Source organism: Pollachius pollachius, assembly GCF_949987615.1.
Source record: "Pollachius pollachius genome assembly, chromosome: 10".
In the NCBI taxonomy this organism is placed as follows: Eukaryota; Metazoa; Chordata; class Actinopteri; order Gadiformes; family Gadidae; genus Pollachius; species Pollachius pollachius.
The window spans coordinates 6,858,415-6,882,164 of NC_136943.1; the positions used below are offsets into that span (position 1 = coordinate 6,858,415).

The following is a 23,750-nucleotide window of genomic DNA, read 5'->3' on the forward strand; positions in this document are numbered from 1 at the left end:
TATATTTAAGGCTATAAAATGGTTAATTGTAACCAGAAGTGTCATTTTTTATTCCTTTCTATTTGTAATGTCTAAAACATATGACAAGGAAATGGTTGCACTGGGATCCACTTGCAATATGAATCTACCTTTAAGACACATAGCCATGCAGCACACACGTTTCTAAGGCATGATAAACTATACGGTTACGTGAACATTTCTAACACGCCATGGCGAGTTTGCTGGGTCGGATGTTAAAGCTACTACCTTGCAAAAGCAAAATAAAACATTACAAATGCATTGATTTCTGAAAGACTAACTAATTCTCTACCTGAAAGGCCCTCTCATCGTCAATATCAAAAGGAAAAATAAATTCCTAGGTTAAATTACCAGGATGGGATTCAGATGGTGGTTAAAACACAGATTTTGTCAGAGAGGGAGATAAAGAAATGTCTGGGAAACCACAAAATGAAAAGTGAAAAATATGAATTAACTTAATAGTGAGATTAAGAGGGCAAAACTGTTGTGATGGAAAACGACCATCAACAACCGCCAGATTGATTCAGAACACTAACAGACTAGTCCCCAAAGATGGTGCTAAAGATTAGTGTAGCGTACTTTATTTTATAACTGTAATTCCCTTCCATGCTGCTAACAAGCAGTAATCAAGAATTATACCATCTCAGATAGGATCCGGAGCCAACGTCATCACAAACGTCAGTGAAAAAACGATTTCATGAGGGCATCCGTCACCATGTTTCTGAGATGGTACATTCTGACGCCTCATTATAGAAATGCCTTCTAATGTGGGACTCATTACATTTCCTGCCCCCTAATCTCAGACCCAGAAGCCCTCGTTATGGAGATATTCTCCTGAAGACAACTTATTCGCCCGAGTGGATGAAACTTCGAGGACAGGATTCTAATAATGTATTTCTACGGTTTCCCTTCTACATGGTGTTAACTTGAAACCTTTCCAGCCACTTATTTATTTATTTTTTTTCATATTACTACTGCCGACTGAGTTTGAGAAACATCACGTTCAACGAGATTTGAGCTTGCAGCCGTCAGACTTTAGATATGAATCTGAAGTCTGATTTGTGGAACTACTTGTCCTCTGACAGCCTCAATGATTCCAGCTGCTCATTTGAAGACATTAATCTTCATTTTGTCACAGCGATTACATGTACACTTGTGCTTGTGGGGCCACAAATCAATTACAGATCAAGCAAAACAAACTCAGCAAAGTAAACTTGCTGTGTACCAAATATTTAATCTGAAACCTATATGAAACCCTTAATGGCTTTTTAGTTTGCGTTGCTGACATGGGATGAAATGGAATTAATGCCGTCTTAATGTGCGACATGCACACCCAGACACCATGATTCCTTGAGGTAAAGTGTTCCCCCTTACAAGCATAGTGAGGTGTTGGCACTTTTCCAATGCCATCGATTGAGAAAAGGCAGATTTCCCCAGGACAGCAAGCCAAGTTATCTTGAAACAAGTTAGTAAATACAATTGGGATTGATCCCATACTAGACACCCACTTCCAAGGCGTCCTTTGAAAAAAATAGCCCACTATCAACGATTGATAGTATAATTGAAGGTGGTATGTCTGTGTGATTTACGACTAGTAGAAACAATCGTACATTCATAAGATGTATATGCATACATATATACCTCGGCGATAGATCCATGTGTCGCAACTTTATGAGGAATAACAAACCTGCCAATTTTAAAACCAGCATCAGTTTAAAGTCCTGTAAAGAGGAGCGAGTGCTGGAGCCAGGCACGGAGTTCCTCTCCGCCTTGGTGTGTGTGAAGGGTAAAGAAAATAGGGGTACTTACATTGCCCATATATTCGGACAGAAGGTCCTGGAGAGCTTGGCGGACAGAGTTGCACTCTGCCACGATGCGCTCCCTGCGGTCATCGCGCGTGCATGAGGAGTCGGCCATGAGAGCGGCCCCGCTGATGATGCTCTCCAGACGTTCCTCCAGGGAGGGGCGGAAGCGTTCCTCGCTGAAGGCCAGGGGGTCCACGATGATTTGTTTCTATAAAGATACAAGAGGAGGTGAATTACTCACGGGGGTTAGGGGGGGGGGGAAGCTTGAGACACCACATCTTTCCCCTCTCCAAGCACAGGGAGCACGAGTTGATCTGACCGAATATGACAGGACAGCTGTAAAACCTGAGGGGAGAAGTTTTGACAGCTTTACTGCATTCACTTTATGAGCCTCGAGCCCCAAACACGATACCTTGGTTTATAGTTTGATCAGAGGGCTCTTGGATCTGTCAAATGAGGGCACCGTCAGCCAATTGAATACACTCTCAACATGTGAACACAGGGTTGAGGCATGTCCTTGCTTTCCAGGGACCGTGCTGGCAAACTTCTAATAATACGAGGGGAACGTTTCACAAGGTTCCTTGTTTTAAGTAAAGTGCCCTCTTGTACTCGCACAATTCAAGTAAAGCATGGCGATTAAAAATATATTATACCAAAGTGCATGTGATGAAAACATGCCGTCACTGGCTGTTTTCTGTAGTCTAAAAGTAATAGCAAATCATTTTAATAAAATGTATATCTAACATTAAAGAGGAGAACTATATCCTGCACAAATCACCAGCAGTCCCTTAAAGAATCGTGGGCTAAAAATAAAATCATATAATGAGCTTTGTTAGGAATAAAGAACTTTTTTTGAAGAATAATTGGCCTTGAAAAGATGCAAGCACTGTTCTACACAAGTAGTTTGTATAGCAGTTATTATTTGAAATGTATATGAAGCTTTCCTAATGGTGAACACCACTGAAATATATATTCAAGTGCCAGAGCTGATAAATAATGAAGTGTCGTATGGTGAGGGAGCAGTATCCCTCGACAGATGAGCCCAAGAATACATCTACCTCGGAGCCTCAGAGATGTGCTGAAACTTAAAGAGAAGGCTACTTTTCTAGATGACGCGCAGAAAGAACACTTGTTCCAAGTCCAATTTCACGGGGACAGGGATGCCACGGGTGGGCCCTGAACGACGCGCTGCATAAGAATTGCGAGGGGGTACGGTATCAAAAACAACGCTGGCGGCGTGAAGAGGAGGAAAGCAATCTTCCACTAGGACGCAAAAAAACCTCCACGTTAAAAAAAACAAATATTTTTTGCCGCCAAGATATTCAACAATTCACTTTTTAGAAATCCGCTTTATTAGGCAGCCCACCTTCCATCACAACCCACTACCAGCCCCCTCTATTTTATCTAATCTGACCTCCTCTGCTTGCGTGTCATATTGCCATGGCAACAGGCACTAGGGAGAGGAGAGGGAAAGAAAAAAGGAATGCGTGTGCGTGTGTGTGACTCATTGGTTAATTTTTGCCTTACACTTGAATTTGGGCAACTGAAAAGTGCTTGTATTTAAATTGCCTGCTAGTGAATTAAAAACTTGCCGCGTGACAAGAAACTACGGCCCCTAATAAAGATGGAGCTACGTTCATACCTTACATAACGAATGCAGATTCTTGTCAAACATTTTGTGCCTAGGCAGACCTGTGTCACAGTGGCGCTATAGTTATTGACTGTTGTGCCCCAGGCATGCACAATGCACAGCCATCCGTCTTCCAATTCCCCTCTCCACTTTTGAAACATTTAATGCCAATGTTGAAGAAATCTTTTGTCAAGGTAGACATTATCTCCGGCACCTCCTGACCTCAAAAACCTTTTTCAACACAGTTCAATGCTTAATGGACACTCAGGAATGCCTTGCTTACCTGACATTTACTCCTTGAGCCTTATCCCTAAACTCACAAGTACATTTTCCGTTGGCTTTCTAAAGAGCAAATGCACAAAATGGGAACTTTTAGGTAAGCTCTATTTATGCAAATTATAATGAAGGCTGGTAAAGCAAATATCTGGGTTCTATCACACATCTTGTTTTCATAAAAAAAACAGGAAATTATAGACAAGCATCACTTATTCGAGCCTTGGGAACCATAGTCCGGGGGGTACATTTGTTTTCAGATTCATGGGTCATGTCTTTGTAAAGCTTTCTAAAAGAGCTGCGCACATGTGAAGCATTGGTAATGTACTTGATTAAATATTTTTAGAGCAGTTGAATTTATAAATCTTTAAGGCACAAGCTGATTCACTACATGGTTCCTTTGTTAATGATTCACAGGACATTCTACAAACTCTCCCTTGCATAGTTCAGCATGCAAATATAAATGTAATGAGGATTTGAGACTACATGTAAAGTTACTTTTAGAGATCTGAAATTAATAGGGTAATTGTGATCGTGTTAAACCTACTCAATTGCAAACTTGAACTCAAACAGACAACGAAGGTCATCGTAGATTCTTCAACCCATTTGTGAAACCATACATTTATCCAGGAAAACCAATTGCGTAACAAAAACCCAGAGCAAGCTGAGCTATATTTTCACAATTAGGACCAGGACTACCCTGTGATGAAGGAGTCCCCTTACGTTTCACAACATCAGAGACACGCTTCTAAAGCAATAGAGAAGACATTAGTCAAGAGCAAATGGAGTACTTTAAGGATTAGATAGAGAGCTGCTTAATCTCAAGCCCTATCTCATTATTGGAGGAGGAAACCGCCTGGAAATGCCTCATCCTCCTCAACCATTTCTAAAGATGTGGGGGCGAGGTAGAGACCAACGTGTAGTAGGGGACAAGGAGTGAATCAGTGGCCTTTTGTTAGCCTTGGTTAATTGAATGCACAGGTAAGGTTCCATTACATGGAATGGTGGAACTAGCATTGTTAATGACCATCGGAAGAGGAACTTGGAACGGTCCTCTTCCCATGGTCATTCCTAAAGCTAGTTGGGAATGGCCATTCTTTTGGTCGGGAAGGACCATAGGAAAAGGACCGTTCCATTACAGAGAAGGGGACCATTATTACAGGGAATAGGACCTTTCCATTACATTCCAAACATCCTTCAAGATATTATTTAATAAGCATGCCCACATTTTTTTGGAAATGATGATCCAAGTTAAAATAACTGATATTAAAAAGGCAGCTGAAGATATTTCCCTCAACTTATAAATATCATGTATGTATTATACTTTAAAAGTGATAAAGGTTTTAAACATTTCTCAAATGTCAATGGAATTTCATTTCATTGCATCCTTTTATGAGTTTAAGCCCAGCAGCTCAAACTTAACAGTTTCAAACTAAACTACTCGCGTACCCCAGAGTGTTTACCAAGCATACTTAGTTTTATGATTTGGAATAAAAATAAAATAGAAGAATTATGCATAAATAAGTTTCAAATATTTTTTATTAATCTGTTTGGGGCTTATTTTGGCATTTGATGTAAATACTATCTACTAAATACTAACATTGAGCTATGTCAGAATCTTTGACTTGTACATAGATTAATGTTAGTAAATCAATGTACAAGAGAAATCTCAGATCTATGCTGTAGCAGAACTTCCTGGTGGAGAGGAAAACTAATTTGTGTGAGTGGATGAAGCTTTCAGAAGGGGATTTAAGGTTTTTTCTACAGAGGACAGTCTGTTCAGTGTTGATTTGTAACCTTTGCAGAAACTTTCTTAGTTTTCTACTGCTGGTCGAGTTTGTTTTCACCAATTAAGCGCCAACAGATCCCTGCCTCCAGCAAAATGATTGGTTGAGAAGCGAAAGAAAGTGAAACATCGCGTTCACCCAGAATAGAGCATGTCTGTCATCAGGCATTCAATATTAGCTACAGTCTGAATTGTGAGACTATATATTTGAGGATTAAGTGAAATTAATTTCGTTTTTTTAGATGGTTACATGAACAATTAACTATTCATCATCTGAATCCAGCTTCATCCCACAGAATGTCCTATACGGTCAAACGTAGAACTTTGTCTCATGAGAATTATTATAACAATTTAAATAATAATAATACAAACTTGATATAGTATGATCTAACTAGAGTCCTCACAAGAAGCAGGAGAAGTACAGCATCGACCCTTCCTAGTTCAGGTCATGTCAGGGCAGCTGCCTACGATGATACTATGCCCATAGCAATTCAGCTCAAAGAAAATCGACAATGAAAATATGATGCTGCTTACCGGGTCAAATAATTATGATCTTAAAACAATTCAATGAAAACTTAAAACGCTAACTCGTACGCTCAACATATTTTATGAAACATACAATTTTAATAAGAAAGCCGGAGAAGGGACCAAAGGTTATGGTGAATCTCTTGTATTTAAAATCCACAAGAGGTGCCCTGGGGTAACAATAAGAGTACATATTGCGTGCTTGTTAACCTGGTAAAAACAATAAACCATTTATTTCAAGAACCTTCTCCCAAAAGGTGCTCTCGCTATCCAAGTTTTAGGTGAATCATTTCATTATCAAGGTGGAAATGCAATCCAAAAGAAGGTCTTTTTTTCAGATATGGCTAAACAAGACATTAACCGTGGACTTACGTCAAAGTTGTTGAGGGCGTAGGCGAGCTCTCCCCCCCCCGCTGGGTGGAGGGCAGAGTCCTCGGTGGCCGTGGCCTGGGCCGCGTTGGAGATGCCGGACACCGCCGACTGCAGCTGCTTGTAGATGAGGTCACGGTTCGCCTTGTAGGCCGCCACGTCAGGGTGCTGCAGGCAGGCGCGGGACGCCGTGTACAGCATGGGGATGTTCCTCTGCAGCACGCCGCGAGCAGCCGCCATTTGGTCCTTGTGATGAACGTCCTTTAGCTCCTGTCGGCGAGGGAAGAAATAGAAGGTGTGAGGGGAGGCCGGGGACAGACGGGGTCACCGGGGTCAGGAGAAGACGCTAAAACGATTTGAAGCTTTTGAAGGGAAGAGGGCAGATGGAAGTAAGGCCCGTTGCGTCGAGCTCCCCAATGGGTGTACAGTGGAGGAATATAATTCTTTGGATTGTAAATAGGCCTGTTACGCCCTCGTGGAGACACTTAAGTGTGACAAAGCTTGCTCTAGGTGACCCAGATTTGTTTCTGTCCCCTGCGGTAACGCAACACAGTCATAATCAGGTCATTACATTGTGCCTTTGCGATTTAATGGATTGCTATTCAGGACACATTTTTTGTATTGTACACTTTTTTTTCATCCACATGCACAGGCAATGTTATTACCAGGAAACCTGCACAGACAAAATTAAAGAGTTGCCACTTTGCAAACACCCTTTCTATTCTACATCCTGCATCTACTGAAAAATATATTTTATATCCTTCACTTCATACACTCGCATAACGCTAGTGTGAAACATTTGTCATAATGACAAATGACAAATATAAAGCAAATTCAATTTGTAAACAGTCAAATATTATTTTGTACGGTTATATTGACATGAAAATGCAGGATACACATTGAAACTATACTGAATACATTTGTGTTGGGAAAACATGACATCCTTTCTAGATATCAAATTCAAATACATCTGAATAGGGATGAACCCATCAGAATCTGAATGAGGCCCAATGTTACTTGAAACATCCTCACCATCATCATCTATTACCTAAAATGTAAATTTTGACAGTTGCAGTTCAATGGTTATTCGCTGCACGTTTTTATCCACTATCAACGATGTATTAACAATAACACCTTTTTGTGAATAAACTTCCAAACCATTAAATCCTCATGTAATCAGACAAGCTACAAACAAAACACCATCCAAAGTAGACTAAATACACAGGCAAGAAATTAAATGAAACCGATGTTGATTTTGAGTGTGAACTAACACATTCTGTTTGAACACAATATCGAAAGTAGGACATGATATAAAAGGAGAAGAATGGATATAGCAGGCTACAGTTCAGTGGAACAAGAAAACAGGGCACAGTTTAGCTATTCAATTTCAAGAGGGTTTACAGCTTTTTTTTCCGGTGTCAACAGTGCCTCAGTGAAATGTTTTTAGAAACCAGATGAGTTCACAATTTCCTATTATCCACTTTGTGCTGAGAAAATAAGATTAAGAGTAACCCAATATAAATTTCTTGTTTATAACAAACACCAACCATTAACAATCCCATTAGCAACCAGTCTTAAACATTGCAGTCACAAATTATCCATTTGTGTATGCATTTTATTCAAACAGCAGAGTGGGCCATGTTCTAGAGCGGCTTTTGACAATAAAGGCTTAGCTTTTGAAAGGACCATAGTATTTCAACAGCTAATTAAAACTTTTAAAATGTTAGACCGTGTTCATTTTATAAACCTTACTATGCACAATGCCCATTTATATGCTACCCTCCTGTCTCTGGCACTACTTTATGTACATCATTTACTAAGTGCAGGCATTTCCAAAGCCCAGACAAATTGTGATATACATTCCCTTTATCCAATATTTAATATTAAACTACTGTTTAATATTTTATGCAAGGCCCTTAGAGGCCCAACTATATAATAGCTCTAATGCAGTCTCAACAAATGGGTGCAGTCCCATCTTGTACATGGTATTTCTATTCCCACATTAAAATCATTGCACTTAATATTGGAATTAAAAACACTTCTAAATTATGGGGAAAGGAGGACAAAGAACATGCAGGTCTTTATTCATAACCGAAAACCATACTGCTGATAAGCAGTAAAAATGCCAATTAGGAGGGGAAAAACAATGCATAAGAGTAAGGGTTGAATGCATTATTTTGGTAAACTCTGAAACTCTATTAAAATCTGCCAGAAAACAAAGCTTTTGAACAATTCCTTTAAAAAAATAAAAGAAAATGAGAAGTCAACATTAATTAGCCATATATATTTTTCACTTAGTTGCCAGTACCCTAGCGAGGAGACTTGAGCTACAGCAACTTATACAAAGCTCTTATACTGAACCAGGGAGCCAGACTAAAAATATTGTATCATCTTAGACACCATGATTCTGTTAAGGTAAACAGTAAATCTAATTAAGTCTCAGCACTAATTACCCCCTCTTTTATATTAGACAGTTACAAAACCGAGAGTTGAAAATCTGCATCTGTACAGGGAGGCGATGCTTATCCCATTATACAGTTGCTTCACCTGGAAATAGAATCATGAAATATACGTCACTCATGACTAACGCTCACAGCAAAAGGAAAAGTGCAATCGGTTTTGATCTCTACGACAATGGGTTTTGTCAGCCATGCTCATTCAGCCTGTGTATCCCGTCCCTGCGCCATTTCCCTCGCCCCTCCTCCCTACCTCGAGACGGGTAATAAAGGAGATTGTTCATGCTTACAACATCTAATCTTTTAACCAAAGCATGGGCACACTATCCATAGCTTGCCGTTTCCCCCAGGGCACTGCCTGGGTGTGTGCAAGACAAACGGCAGGTTATTATGCGAGGGGGCTACCTGATGAGTCCCAGCCATGCAAAGGCGTCCTTGCGTGCGCCTCGGAGCATAAATCATGAATTATAATACAAGCAGTCTGATTCCACTCTACCCAACGTTACCTGCTGTCTCTTGGCAGCCATGATGTTGAGCTTGTCCACCTCCGGTTTCAGGGCCTTGTACTGGATTCCCAGGTCCTGCTCGGTTCCGGCATTACGCACCTTCATCAGGTTCTCCTCAACCTAGGACAAGAACCACAAGGTTATTGAACAAGTCTTCTTTGTCCGCTAAAATATGAATATGAAATATGATGCTTACACACAAAATCAAGAGTCAAGGTGTTAGCATTTTTGCAGTTAAAATATGTTTTCATAAAATATTCCACTACTCCACAGGGTGATAGACTCCGTCTCCTTGCCACATCTTGCCTTCATTTTGACGATGTGAAAGTTGTCTGGACATAAGCCAGATCAGGACCAGTGGCATGTAATCTTGTTCCTTGCTGACAGATGGAAGATAATGAGGTAGGCCGCTTTATAAAAAGAATTATGATAAGATAAAGGGCCGTGCTCTGTGCTATAACTTGTGCATACAAGGAAGTGCTTAAATTCAGCTACGTGAGCAACTGGAGAACCACCCGAACACCAACATAGTAATGTCGTTTTCACCGAATATATAGAGATGTAGGCAAGGCAACTTTATTTTTATAGCACTTTTCTTGATATTGAATGATGTACACAATCAATAAACTGTATATATCTTGGGGATAGTGGTTCCTTGTAATTATTAATAAAATAAATGAGTCATCTGTGAATCACTCATTTGCATTGCTAGCAACTGATCTGAAGCAAGTAATGAGTGAATGTTATGTAAAAAACATTTAAGATAAAAGGTAATTAACATGATAGTGTTCCATGTCGTTCTTAATGCATGAAAAAAAAAAATTATGCCGTTCTGTTCTTAGAACATTTTTGAAAATTGCTAATTCTCCGTTTACCGTTTTTGAAAGCGCCCGGTTGTAATTAGAACAATTAATAACATCTTTGTGTGCTAGCTTTTAGCAATGCGCCACAATAATCAACCCTCAATTAAAAGAAAAGTTCACTAAAATGAACATTGTCTTAAGATGTCAGTTTACAAATGTCCTTTTGAATTCCAAAGACATCTGATCTCTCGTCATGTATCATCTTCTAAACCAACACATAGCATGATTTAGAGTAGGGGCTATCAAAATACATTTCGGTAAGCAGAAGAAAAACACAGAATTTATAGCCTAAAATTGTGTCAGCCCGTATTCCTCCCATTAGAGTACAGCAGTTTATCATGCTGGTTCTTTCAGATACCTTTACATTTCTTTTCAAACGTCTACTACTCGTGCTGAGGATCGACATTGACTGGATGTATTAGTGCCCCCTCGAAACCCACTTTTCAAAGTAGCTCATTCTTTAAATACGTCAATACTCTATTTTATATACTGTCGTATATATAAATACTTCATGATGGTATATTTTGCCATTTCGACGAGAACAGACCACGGCCATGGAGAGAGGCAGATCGAGTCATGCAGCAAGGTGGAGGCCTGTACTACCAGAAGTATGGATGGTTTACCAGCTTGAGTTGCAGAAGCAGTTTGTAGACGTCAGACATGTCGGCCAGCACCAGCAGGTGAGTGACAGCTGAGAGGAGGGCCCGTGCGGCACGGACCATGTTGCCCCTCTTCATTGAAGAACAGGGGTCCTCAGCAAACTCTCCAGAGGCCAACTTCATCGACTCCCCTGATGAGGACAAACAGGAAAACACATCTTAGATTCGGTTTGTTCAGGAGGAATGCTTCGGAGCTATATTATATAGCTCCGAAGGCACAGAATTATGTGATTCAGCACCGATTGCATTATTAAATACAAAATTCATTTCACCGGTAAAAATAAATAAATGACATATTGAACTAAAACGGGATAGTTTCTTTACTCCTATTTGACTGCATTGGAAAAGGGTGTTTCCCGCTGCTTCACACAAAACATTATGTCAGAGTTGCCCACACTAGAATCACTCTTATGAACCCTGCAAGTCTCGGGTGGGTGGGTGTGTGTGTGTGTGTGTGTGTGTGTGTGGGGGGGGGGGGGGGGGGGGGGGGGGAGAGAGAGACAGAAAGAAAAGGAATCATTCAGAAAAGGATGCTGGAGCTCGTTACAAATTACTCACTCTCCTTGCATAGTGCCCTCCACCAGGTTTGTCTCGCCCGAGGAAAAATTACCCAATACCATCAAAGAGGCCTGCATCAAGTCAAATATCCGCAGGTGCCCTGCAGTCTTAGCCATAACAATTCTGTGTGTGCTAGAGTGAAAGTCTCTATTTAGCCCACTGTGCGGTGTGGGAAGGAAATGGCTATCTAGGGGAGAGAACGTATCCACTAAAAAGCGGTCACAATATCATTGAGCTGACATTGTTCTATCTATTTTAACACCAGAACACTTCAAATAAACACCGGAAGAATAAAATATGCCTTGATGTGTTGTCACTCCAAATGAGGAAATGTTAATTCCACCACTTGTCAGCTGTGGAAGGTTCAACATTTCAACACGTTTTAACTCTGCCTCCTAAAAAGCCTTTTACGCACACATTGACACATACTCATGGAATGAGGAAGGATTGAATAACCATCCGCTTACATGCTGCCTCACACCATATCCAGTTTCTTAACAAATAATTAAAAATACCCGAGATTAAGTGCCAATTTATGTTTGTTGTCTATAAGAGTTCCTGTACATTATTGAATTACATAACCTATTCGCTAAACCTAATTATTTTCACAATTGTAAATTACCAGCTAGGGAAATAATTTTTTCTACTTTTTAAAATATGCAGGGGTAAAATCTGTCTCCCTTTTAAAACTGATCAGTCAGCTATCTCACATAACACTGTTTTATTGAGTAGTACTGATATTGGTTAAAGAATAACTTATTTGGCGTCTTGTTAGACTTAAAGGGAGCATTAAAGTGATCATATTTCCAATCTTATGAAACTGCACTACATTAAAGTGATCCAATTCTCCAAATCGTAATGAAGTGAAACAGTTCAAGCTGGAAGTAATGAATAATGAATGCCTTCTGGGTGACCATAACAGTATATGCATTACTGATGAGGTTTTATTTTTTCCTGGAGATATTTAGTGCTCAAAACCAAAATATTGTTGCAATGGGTCACAAAGAGATTCACTTATATGGGGGTGGGGTGATAGTGCCACAATATTATGGCAAGCTTGCGGTGCACAGCGTTCATGCATGCAGATTTCTTGCTGATTTGCATGCATTGGCTCAAGGCAGTGTATTGTGTGGCTCAATAGCAGCATTAAACCGCAATCAATGCGTTTGTAGCACCTTTTTTTTGCGGCAGTCAATACATATATAGACACCCTTTTATATTTGCTAGTCATTGTTCATTTGCTGCATCATCCAAACCCCCCAGGCTCCTCCATCTGCCACAGAGCATAATTAAACTAACAAACCTGACGTTGTACCAAGTAAAGAGGCATTTACCTCAAGAGCCGTCATGGCCGTGAGCCAATACATCAAAGCCAGGTGGCGTTTACCTGGTCATAACAGAATGTGCATTGTAGAAACCGCCATCTTTTACAAGTTAAATGAATACATTCAAGGGGAAAAAAATGGATTTGTCAACTTTCTTATTTTAGTGACAGCAGCATACTAAACGTGGTCACCGTAGTACCGTTACCCATCATCACCACTCATGACCCGAGATACCAACACCTTGTAAGATTTCCATCTATGCACAAGTTTAAATGGATGTGAACCCGACTTGGCTGGCAATCACTTTTCCCTAGTGTTGTCTGAACACCCACTTAGTGTCCTTCCACTCATTCAGCCATCTGCAAATGACAAATAATTTCCCATGACACTCCACTCCAAGGCGAGAAGTAACACGAAGAATTTAGCCACGTTGTGGGCTTATAAGCCAGACCCAGGAGTGCATCTCAACTACATTGAGAGAGCGAGGGAGAAAATGACGTGTCCGCCTTTATCTCCGGATTCCTCTCCTCGACTCTTGTAACTCTGAAAGCGCCACAGGAACTAATAGCCAAATGCCCAAGAGCTCGACAGTGGCTTCCAAGTTAATTGCATCAGAAAGTCTCCGGTATATGGAGTGAAGGATGTGGAGGAGGAAAAGGCAGGCTGACTCATTCACGCTGGCCTGATGGGTTCACCGTGGGTCTCGCATGCAGAGAGGAAACCAGCACAAAGCGCACAGATGCCCGGTGTGGTCACAAATATTGACACACAGCCATGTTGTGAGGTTGAGAGGGGAAAGGGGGTCGACCTGATGACAAAGGCTGTCTGGTTCGTCCAGTCTACACTTTGTCCTACTTTGGATGGGCTTTCACAGTTGACTGGGCCCACAAATTGAGTTTATATCCTTCCATTATGAACTCCACACTGACCCCCACCCCCACCCCAAACAATGACCATTGGAGAAAACTGCCCCGACTTCAACATGCATCAATCCATGTGTGTCCTTCGACAGCTCGGTCCCCGATGGACGTTCACTACTGCCTAGAACCAAAGGAGGAAAAATAAAAACGGTGACCAATGGCAATGAAGCGATAAGCAACAAGTGACATCTGAATCATGTTGCTTGGGTATATTCATTCTTCATATTATCGAGAGGGGAGAACTAACCACACTGTCTACTTCTGTGCATCGATTCTAGCTCTACAGATTTGAAGAGCACATACACAGATCTGAGTGGAGAAAACCACCATTGTGCTCCAACAAGATCACCGTTTAGTTCACCGGGTTTCATATGCTTAAATTCTACATTGCAACTAAAGAAGTGAAATAGAGAAGTTTATTTTTAAACTAGGTCATTACAATGTTTAGTGTAGTATCCTAGGTTTGTTCTGTTTAAATGTGACAAAAAAATTCACAATTTTAAAAAGTGCAACTTTTGACTGGTGCTGATGATCTTCTGCCCGTCCGTTCTTCGTGAATACAAGCCTTCTAAGAATAGCAATAAGTGCATAGTACTGAATCTTTGAAAAGCACTCGGGGAACCAAGCGATGTCCCCATAAAATGAAAAGAAAGTTCACACTGAACGCTTGTGGAAGCAAGCAATCACTATAAAAAGAGTGAAGAAATATATATTTAAAATCGGACGTCTATAGATCTTAAGAGCGTTTGACCACCACTTGGCTCCCAGACGGAGAACAAAAACAGCTGGTGCAAATGATCACACATGGATCTGAAGCCGTCCTCTTCTTCAGGCTGTTATTCCCCCCAGTGAGCAAGATCAATAAGGCTATTTCCAGGGGGCAGATAGCGATCAGTGCTCCTTTAATAAACCCCCATCCATCTAGCGCTTACCTGAATACCATTGAGTGAAGGATGAAAATATTAAAATGTATAGCACATAGGACAAAGTCACCACCAGGGAAGGAAGAGACCGACTCAAATGGACCTATATCTATCCATCCATCCACCATCAAACCATATCTATATGCTTTTTCACATGGGAGCATCATCTTCTTGCCTGAATGGGCCCTATGCTTTCTTGCAGCAGCTGCTCTTTGGTGGATTTTCTTAAGCGGCCAGATCGGCAACACTTACACCACCATCTCAAGTGACAAAAGAATGCATGGCACGGCACGAACCAGTAGCACTGAAGTGTCTGGTCTTCAAAAATATTTAAGCGGTGCTAAAATCCCCAAACACAGTTGTGTTAGCCAGTGCATGTAACAAATTAATCTCCCCATCAAAATCATTAAGGCTACGCCTACATTATTTTTAGACCTGCCAAAAGCCTTTCCACCGGGCTATTTTCTTTTATGGCCCAAACAAAACATATTTATGCAAGAAAATATATATAGAACTTTCAATTGTTCAACATAGGGTAGTATTCGGTTTTGAATTGGGTCTCGCCCATTCCAACTACACCTTCTTAGCAACCACAACATGAATAACTGTCTTGCACAACTGAATTATATATTAGAATGCATGGCATACACAGGCTTCCACAAATGATTGTTTCAGGCAGTTTATCTGCCATCTTAAACAGCTGGTATGCCACAGCTGGGTAGAAAAATGCTTTTCAGATTCCAGGAGAGGGTTTTAGCCCAGCTCAATGGCCACATTATCAGTCCAAGCACGGTCCACTGAGCAGCTTGGCATAACGGACAGCCAGTCCAAGCTACTGGCTTGCATGGGGGCTGAATAGGTGCCCACAGCCGACATACTGAAACTAAAGTTCGATAACTTGCACTGAGTGCACGTCTGGTCCTTCCTGACATTTCCTCGGCCCAACATATCACCCTAGACCCAGATGTCCTGTCTGGGTGTGGAGACCAGGTTCAGACGCTCGCATCATGGCCCACCAAAAACCCTGTTCCCGATACGCAGTACACTACAGGCATGTCAGAAGACAATATGAGAACCCAGGACTAAGATTGAACAACCGGGGCGAAAGTTGGGGGAGATCGACAAGAAGAGCTGCTAATGCAAAAGCAGTGTTTCCCATACATAAACCAATGTGTGGCGCAGCGCCACAGAAACAACACTGAGCGCCACAAATTGATTCCGCTTTTTTCTTTTTTTTGCGATTTTTAAAAATAAATATCGTTCCGTTCATTCATCTCCTAGTAGCACTCATTCTCGTTCACACACGCATACGCACACATAGAGACAAGCGCACATTCATGCCAGTGGTGCACGGGTACACTTATAAACAGCTGATTCGCCCGCTCCTCCTCTCAAGGCGCCTTTCAAAGGAAAACCCGAAGTTAGGGATATTTGGCACAGAGAAGACGGTCGGCGACCATTTTACCAAAGTTTAGTATGATACACTGTGCTCAAAAACACCTGCTCAAAATGATTGTTAACTCAGAAAAGATAATGTTAGCCCTTATGAACTAAACGTTATTGACTATCCTGCACCCTAAGTCAGCAAAGATAATGTTGGTTACGCAGAAAACAATGCGATTAATATGAATGCGGTTATAGCTGGGATACGGTATTAGACTGGGTACCCCCAGCTCTTTCTGCCGGCGATTTGAATTCGCTCTGCAGCATGTGCTGGAGAGCAATACATTTTTTTCCGTTTTCCAATCCGCTTTTACAGGAGCCAATCACCACGCTGGCTTTTCCCCCGGCGCGCTATTGGCTGGCTTAACACAATGACGACAGGGAAGCGGATGTTGCGATCGTTGGTCTGATTGGTTGAAGGACTATTATTTTTATTGTTATATTTATATTGTTACATTATACTATTTGTTTTTGTTTTACCAAAAAAGTTAAATACAAGAAGGGGGGGGTTAACTTTTTTCCCCCGTCAGGACTCCTTGTCGTCATCCCCCTCCCCCTCGTCAGGACTCCTTGTCATCCTCCCCCTCGTCAGGACTCCTTGTCATCCCCCCCCCCTCGTCAGGACTCCTTGCCCCTCCTGCCCACCCCTCCCCTCCCACTCCAGCACCGGCACCACACATTACTTTCTGTCTGTGGGAAACACTGAAGGGCAATGGGGAATTCACTGGACGGTGATTTAATGGCAGATTCCTGACTCAACTAGTGGAAGGTATACAATTAAATGTAGCATGGAGTACATGCCTATTCAGTCGCACTAGACGGGTGGGTGTATCCATTCAACTACACCGGGAATAATCTGAAATCTGCACAATGTCTTTACGCCTCCCTTAATGCAGTAATGGTCACAAATATAGACGTGGAAAAATGGCAACCACTATAAATATGCACTTCAACATGTATGGAAATAAGCATTTCACCGTTTAAAAAACAAATTAGCATTTGAAAAGGGATTTGCTAATCCAGCAATGTACTGCAAACAATTAAACCACCCATCACTCTGGCGCAACTAAAAACCAAGATGTTGAAAGGCCCACACAAACAATAAGTATCCCAGGAAGAACGGCTCATTCAGTGCGCATCTATATACAGGCTCTTAAAGATTGATCAAGACAAAAAGCAAAATGAGGTGCTCCACCACTTGAAAAGGGTTACCTCCTTCAATTAACCTGCCGCTTTCTTTTCTTCATACGTATAGGGAGAAACATAACATTCCAAGACTGTAGAGGGGTTAGAGGATTAGCCAGGACTTAAATAATATTATTACTGATGCACAAGAGCAAGATGCCGGTGGGCTAACACGACTGAGCTTAGAGAGGGGGCATACGCATCCTAGAGGGGAACCGAGTTAAGATGGGTTCCTGCTGGCTTGTAGGGTAGTGTTAGTGCAAAGCCTCCTATTAAAAACGTCCCCCTGTCCCTTCACAGCACAGCGTCACATCTAGAGTTAATCTACAGACCTTTGAAGTGTTCTTATTTAAGACAGTTCCTACCGGGGCGAACAGCATGTACATAGTGCATTATTAAACACCTCCATATCACAGCAGACGTTCTGCACGGGCCAGAAGCCAACCAACCAATCGCTCTTCTCTTCTACTTGCCTTGCTTGCGGACATCCTCTACAGCCGCCGTCAGCTCTTCCTTGAGGAACTGGCTTTCCTTGGCGATTTTCTCTCCCTTCTCCAGGAAATTGAGGGTAGCCGTCTCCACCGAGGCTGCCAGCACATGGGCCTTCTTGGAGCGCCCCTTCTTCTTGTTGGAGGGACCTTTGTTGCTGGAGTTCACCAGAGTGGTCACCTGTGGCCAGCGAGAAAAGCAGATACAAACACTTGAGGAGAAAGAGGCTAATGTCAAATGAATATTGACTAGTGGGAAACCTGGTTCGCACAATATTGCCTCCAGCTGAACCAAGTTCTGTGCAAACATCAAGTCTATGTCCCGAGACTTTCAGGCCATCCTATTTTTATACAACCCTGACTCCGCATGCAAACAGATTTATTGGGTGAAACACAAAGGAGCACAGCCTTTATTAATGTGATGATGGGCTGCACAAAGACAATTGTCTTGATTTGTTTACCCATTGATGATTTAATTATTTTTTAATTTCATGGTGGTTTTATTGTGACAAAGTTCAAATGCACTGTGAACACCACAATTTGTTTGCCACTTGGGATTTAATGCAAGTGCACAGGCCAGCAGGACCATTTATACATTGTTGTGATAATAACTGTGTTGTCCATGGCGTTTGGTTTATGTGGTGAATAGTCTTGTTTATTGATGCCAAGCAGAAAAGTGGAATTTGTCAAGACGGAGAACAAGATGTTGGCTCAAATATTTATATATTTGGGCCAACATATATATCATATATATTATATGAGAAAAAAAATCAGTATATCTCAATAGTTTGCTCTCTCATCTCATGGTACTGATATGGGTAATGAGTAATAACAAACCTGAGAAAAAAATTCATTATACGTGATGTACAACAGAATCATGCTGCTGGACAATCATGTTTACCTGGGTCACCAGCGGCTCCAACAGCCTCTCCACAGCCAGAGTACGGATCTCTAGGCTCTTTGGGTCCCATTTAAATTTGATGTTGGCAGTGTCAATGGTAGACATTTTCTCACAGATTCTGGAATTGATAGAAAACAAATGCAAACAGTGAAGACAAGATACAACAGGTGATTGTTGCCCAGCCTTAAGTTCAGAAACCAGAGCACGGATAGGAGAGAAGCCAACACAAATGTCTTGGAACCACACAACAAAGAAGCATCCCTGTCACAACAGATCAAGATTGTGAATCTACACTAAGATGGGGAGCTGCACTTGGGTCAAAAATGTTCCTTCCAAACTAGCGGTGGCCAGAAGAAAGAAACAAAACTCACCACTTCCAAATCAGGGTATTTTAAGCATTAACCTACTCTGCGAAGGGTCAGAGATTATAATCGTTCTTAGTATCTGATGGATTGAATGACTGCTAGTGGACCTTGCTTAACCACGGTCCATGCTTGATTGTCTCTTCCACGCAATGACTGCAGCTTCATCGATCATCGATAAAGATTGATAAGACAGGATGATCAGCAGTCCCTGAGGTTCGGGCATATTTAGCTAACTGTCAGCTGAATTGTTAACAATGGTGTTGCTAGAGAATAACCTACCATAACAACACACCTACATGTTTATTGCAAGAATATATCTGAATGCTGCCCTTAAGTTTCCGTACACTGCCTAGTATTGCCTATATAAACACACACAAGTATACAATTTTTCGATATGTTGAAGAAATGCATTTCTCCAACTATAGTTTTATTGGAAGATATCGAGATGCAATCTACAATTGTCACCCTCAAAGGAAAACATGAGAGCCGAAATACAGCCTAGTTTAAAAATGGGTAAAGAGGGTGTGCCAACTGTTGCGTCGGGCAGAAACCACCAGCCCCGAGCTTTATACTTACACAGCCATAACCTAACATTTAGGACTTCCAACCACGTCTTAATATAGTCCAGCTCAAACTAACTGGAAGCTTTTAACTGCGTATATTAAAGCTGAATGTGCAACGTTAACGGACAGACGTTCATAATCCCATCGTATTTTCCATATTAAATGTATGATAAAATGTCGCAGTCAATCCAACTTTGACATGATAGTGCAGATTACCATTATTATCGTCATCAGATGATCTGTATGTGTTAATCTAGATATAATCCAGATCCAGACAGGCTGGGGTCTCTTCCAAAACACCTGAGCTAGAGGAACGTTACTGGGCGAGCAGTGAGTGTCTGAAGCCCAAACCATCCCAACTTTTACCAACTTGACCCAAGTCAAACAGGAGACAACAAACAGTTCACACGGTGACAAAACCAGTTCCATGAGGGCGAATGTACACCATGGACAGTAATCATGTTAACAGAGAAACGTGGGGTAAATCCATATTGGTTAGGAGTGGCTTCACGGCTAGCTGTTGTAGCATCCAGGTGCTAACAAGGCTAACGACAGCGTAGGACAGCGGTACAGCTTCCTCTTGAATATAACGGGATTAAGGTTACAACCGACACTATTCGCCACACACAATGATGATTAGAGCAATAAGACGAAATACAAACTGCGTAGTTCACCACAACAGGGACAACTTGGAAAAACTCACCCCAAACAACCCACTGGAGGACGAGTTTAAAAGTTCAAAATGGTGGAGTGGGAATGCGAGAATTCCTCCCTGGCCTCAAACTTTTCTTCCCTTTCTTTATTCCCCTGCTTCACTCCGCGTCCTCGCTTCTCGTTTTACAAGAAGTAACCGAGTTTAAAAGTAGCCAAAAACAAACAGCACACACTTTTTGGTCGAGTACAAATCCTCTGAAGAGTTTCGGTCAATTCAGTTTCGATGTCCCAACTCAACAATGGACGAGAAGAGGTGGAGTGGGTGGGGGCGATGAGCGGTTTCCTGGATAGAGAGCCAGGCCAGTTTGTAACATGGGAAATTGTAGGTGTTTTGGGCGTGGTACTCCCACAGTGCGATACAAGTCGTGCCCAAATAAGGGCTATTTGTTTATTTCTCATTGGTAGGGGGTTTAAACCGATTTGTAGACTGTGTGATTCAATTACTGTTGGAAGATACAAATGGTTGTATGATCTGTGGAAGAGATACAAGGTTACATTACCAGATTAGGCCATAAACCTAGGCTAAAGCACACTTACCCAAAGTGTTCCTTCCCTGATATTTACATTCGTCCCTTGGTCAAAATATAAATTAGGTAATTGTGAGCTATTAATCCAAAAGGGAATCTCATTTATTCAGTTTTGATGGAAAATGCTTCTCTACCACTTAAGGCAATTTTAACTTAAACCAGCGTTTAGGTTTATCTCTTGGTTTAATTGATAAAATAGATCCAAATGAAGAAACATGTTCAACAATAAACAGGACATAAAACTATGGGTTTCCCTATGTAGGTTCCTCATGAAAAAAAAAAGTGTGATTTTATGTGTCCCAGCTAGACGGCTATCAATCCAAGCCTCTGCAGATATTCTATATAGTCAGGAGTGTGTTCTGTGTGTCAATTTTGGCTATAATAATAATGGAGTCACATTGTTTGCTGTCATCAGTACATGGGTCACCTGTTTAAAAGGTCAGGGCGAACTTTATGATTGAGCAATATAAACTGCAACCTAATCAATATGCTGTAATCTAACTTTTTTCAATCATTTGTTGCAGCTGTGTGAGCAATGAATACAAATTGGAAATGTGAGGAACATGACCTAGAGCAAAGTGTTTTTGTCTGAGGCTAAAGAAGGGAGAGTCGTAAACGTTTAAACAAAGGGCAGTCGTGCAAAAGTTTGAATACAGATATAAACACACAGACAGACATACAAACACTCACATGTATCTACGTATATACGTAGGCCTTATATTCATGAGGCAAAAAATAAATTGCTTTGATTATCTTTTTGTTTTGTTGCAAATACATCATGTTTTTTTCTACAGCATGGACATTCAGACACCTTTCCTTCATCTCCATGCAACGTGATGTGAACAGTTACTGGTGGTTGGGTGATTTTTCAGAGGCAGAACCTTTTGCATATTCCCATCATTATGTCTGCTCAATAAACCCATCCGTTGGCAAATGATCAGTCTATTCACAGCTCTAATAAATAGTGAAATGTGACAAAGCAGTACAGGCAGAGCAGTTGTAATACCAATTACATTGCATACACAATGGGAATCACAGAGAGAGCTGAGGCACACATCAGAAAGTAGAGCTGTGTGGACAGGGGAGATGATTCCTTTTATTACAGCAATGGTGGATGTACCGCACAGGATGTACGTGGGTGTGGTGGAAACTCCTGAACCTTACGAACAAACAATTTTTTAATCACCAGCCAGGTTCTAAAAATGCATAGTCCCCGCAAATAGGCTAATGTTGGCCATCGGCCTAGCGGGGTTGTGATCCGATACGTTCTACAGGAGAACAGTAAACACCATGACTAATCCTGTACAGCTCAACTGGGACTCAAGTAACACTTTTGAATCCCTGTCTGGACGCAACTGGTATAGCAAAGCATTATCACTGCCAAGGTGAGGGGTTTGAATCCCTGTCTGGCGCAACTGGTATAGCAAAGCATTATCACTGCCAAGGTGAGGGGTTTGAATTCCTGTCTGGATGCAACTGGTATAGCAAGGCAATATCACTGCCAGGGTTTGTTGTTCAGGATCTCCTAATGGGGCCAACAATGATAGGAATGTATGCGCTGGTGGTATTTGTGGATGCTGGTGATAAAAGGGTCCACCAAATGGTATGGGTGAAGGCATAGTTCTGGAGGAAATGGAACACAATACACATCACTGTAAATATAAACTTATTCTGTCTCAAATTTAATTCTGATAGGAAATAATTGCATAAGGACTTGGCTCTGAGATTCCTGCCTGGCCACTATTCTTGTTCCTTAGTCATTTGGGCAAATAGTTACTCAAATCAGCTTAGTACCAATTTAAGATAAGATAAGATGTGCTGCTTAATCCCAGAAGGGAAATAAGTAAAGGAAAATAAGGAAAGGATTATGCAAGTTAAAAAAATATATTTTGCATAGCCTATCGGCTATATTAGTCCTCAACCTTGTTTGTGATGTTAATTTTAGAGTCAAAATGGGTTGTATGTTATCAATGCTTTGTCGTAGAGCAACTCTTCCAGAAGACAGCTTGTGGAGAGGACATGTTCAGGTGTCCTTGAGCGCCATCACTTGTACCTGTTGGACCTGCAAATGATAGGAGGACAGCGTGCCATAAATAATTCCTTTTCATAATGAGGAAATGCACATGTTTATCACACACTGAATGTATAATTGAGCACATGTAAATTGGCTGTGGTTGGGGAATCGCAGCGAATCACGTCAATGAAAAGCCATTGGCAGTGTTCCAGCTTCCTTTTTGTAAGCACAAGGTTACATTAATCAAAGCTTCTTTTTACAAAAAGAAACATAAAAAACATTGACCTTTAAATTCAATAATCTGTTAATTCAGTGTACACAAATCTTTTTGTTTTTAATTTTTGACAGCTATTATTAGAAAATAAAACAAAGGGTAATACATATTTGTGGTTTATAACATGTATAGTGTTTTTTTAGAACTGAGGTGTTCATATGTTCACTATACACTCTTATCTACAACGCGGTGCTGAATATGGAGTGACAGTGAATTTATAGGAATACAATCAGGGACTTTATGGTGAAATGACTCAATAGTAAAGTAACAGTAAAAACAAGATACTGCAGTCTCACCATTCTTTCTCCAGGGCAATAAGAAACACTGCAGTCCCAATGAAAACAAACACACACACACACACACACACACACAACCACAAAACCACACACACACACACACGCACACACACACACACACACACACACAACCACACAACCACACTCACACACAACCACCCTTGTCTACAGTGCTGTGTTATACCACATTTAATAGGGCTTCCTCTACATTCTATTGGCTATTTTTCTTTTACCTGTTAGCTTACCAGGCCACCATTCCACAGCGGTGTGCAGAAATCTGAATGCCGACCCTGGTTATTAACCTCAAGTGCAACCGTTATCTCCTCATTACGGTTCAACATGAAAAACAATAGGAGAGAATATA

General features: G+C 41.2%; 1 protein-coding gene across 1 annotated transcript in view; it reads right to left on the minus strand.

The window, feature by feature from the left end:
• ctnna1 (catenin (cadherin-associated protein), alpha 1) overlaps positions 1 to 20,545 on the minus strand; it is a 76,574-nt gene extending 56,029 nt beyond the window's left edge. Inside the window, exons 1-7 of the mRNA XM_079745063.1 lie at positions 20,265 to 20,545; positions 18,634 to 18,751; positions 17,718 to 17,913; positions 10,855 to 11,021; positions 9,369 to 9,488; positions 6,410 to 6,676; positions 1,828 to 2,031 (exon numbers count right to left, since the gene is read on the minus strand). Coding sequence (XP_079601189.1) covers positions 1,828 to 2,031; positions 6,410 to 6,676; positions 9,369 to 9,488; positions 10,855 to 11,021; positions 17,718 to 17,913; positions 18,634 to 18,738 — 1,059 coding nt within the window. The 5' untranslated portion in view covers positions 18,739 to 18,751; positions 20,265 to 20,545. The remainder of the gene's footprint in view (positions 1 to 1,827; positions 2,032 to 6,409; positions 6,677 to 9,368; positions 9,489 to 10,854; positions 11,022 to 17,717; positions 17,914 to 18,633; positions 18,752 to 20,264) is intronic.
• Positions 20,546 to 23,750: the final 3,205 nt, after the last annotated feature.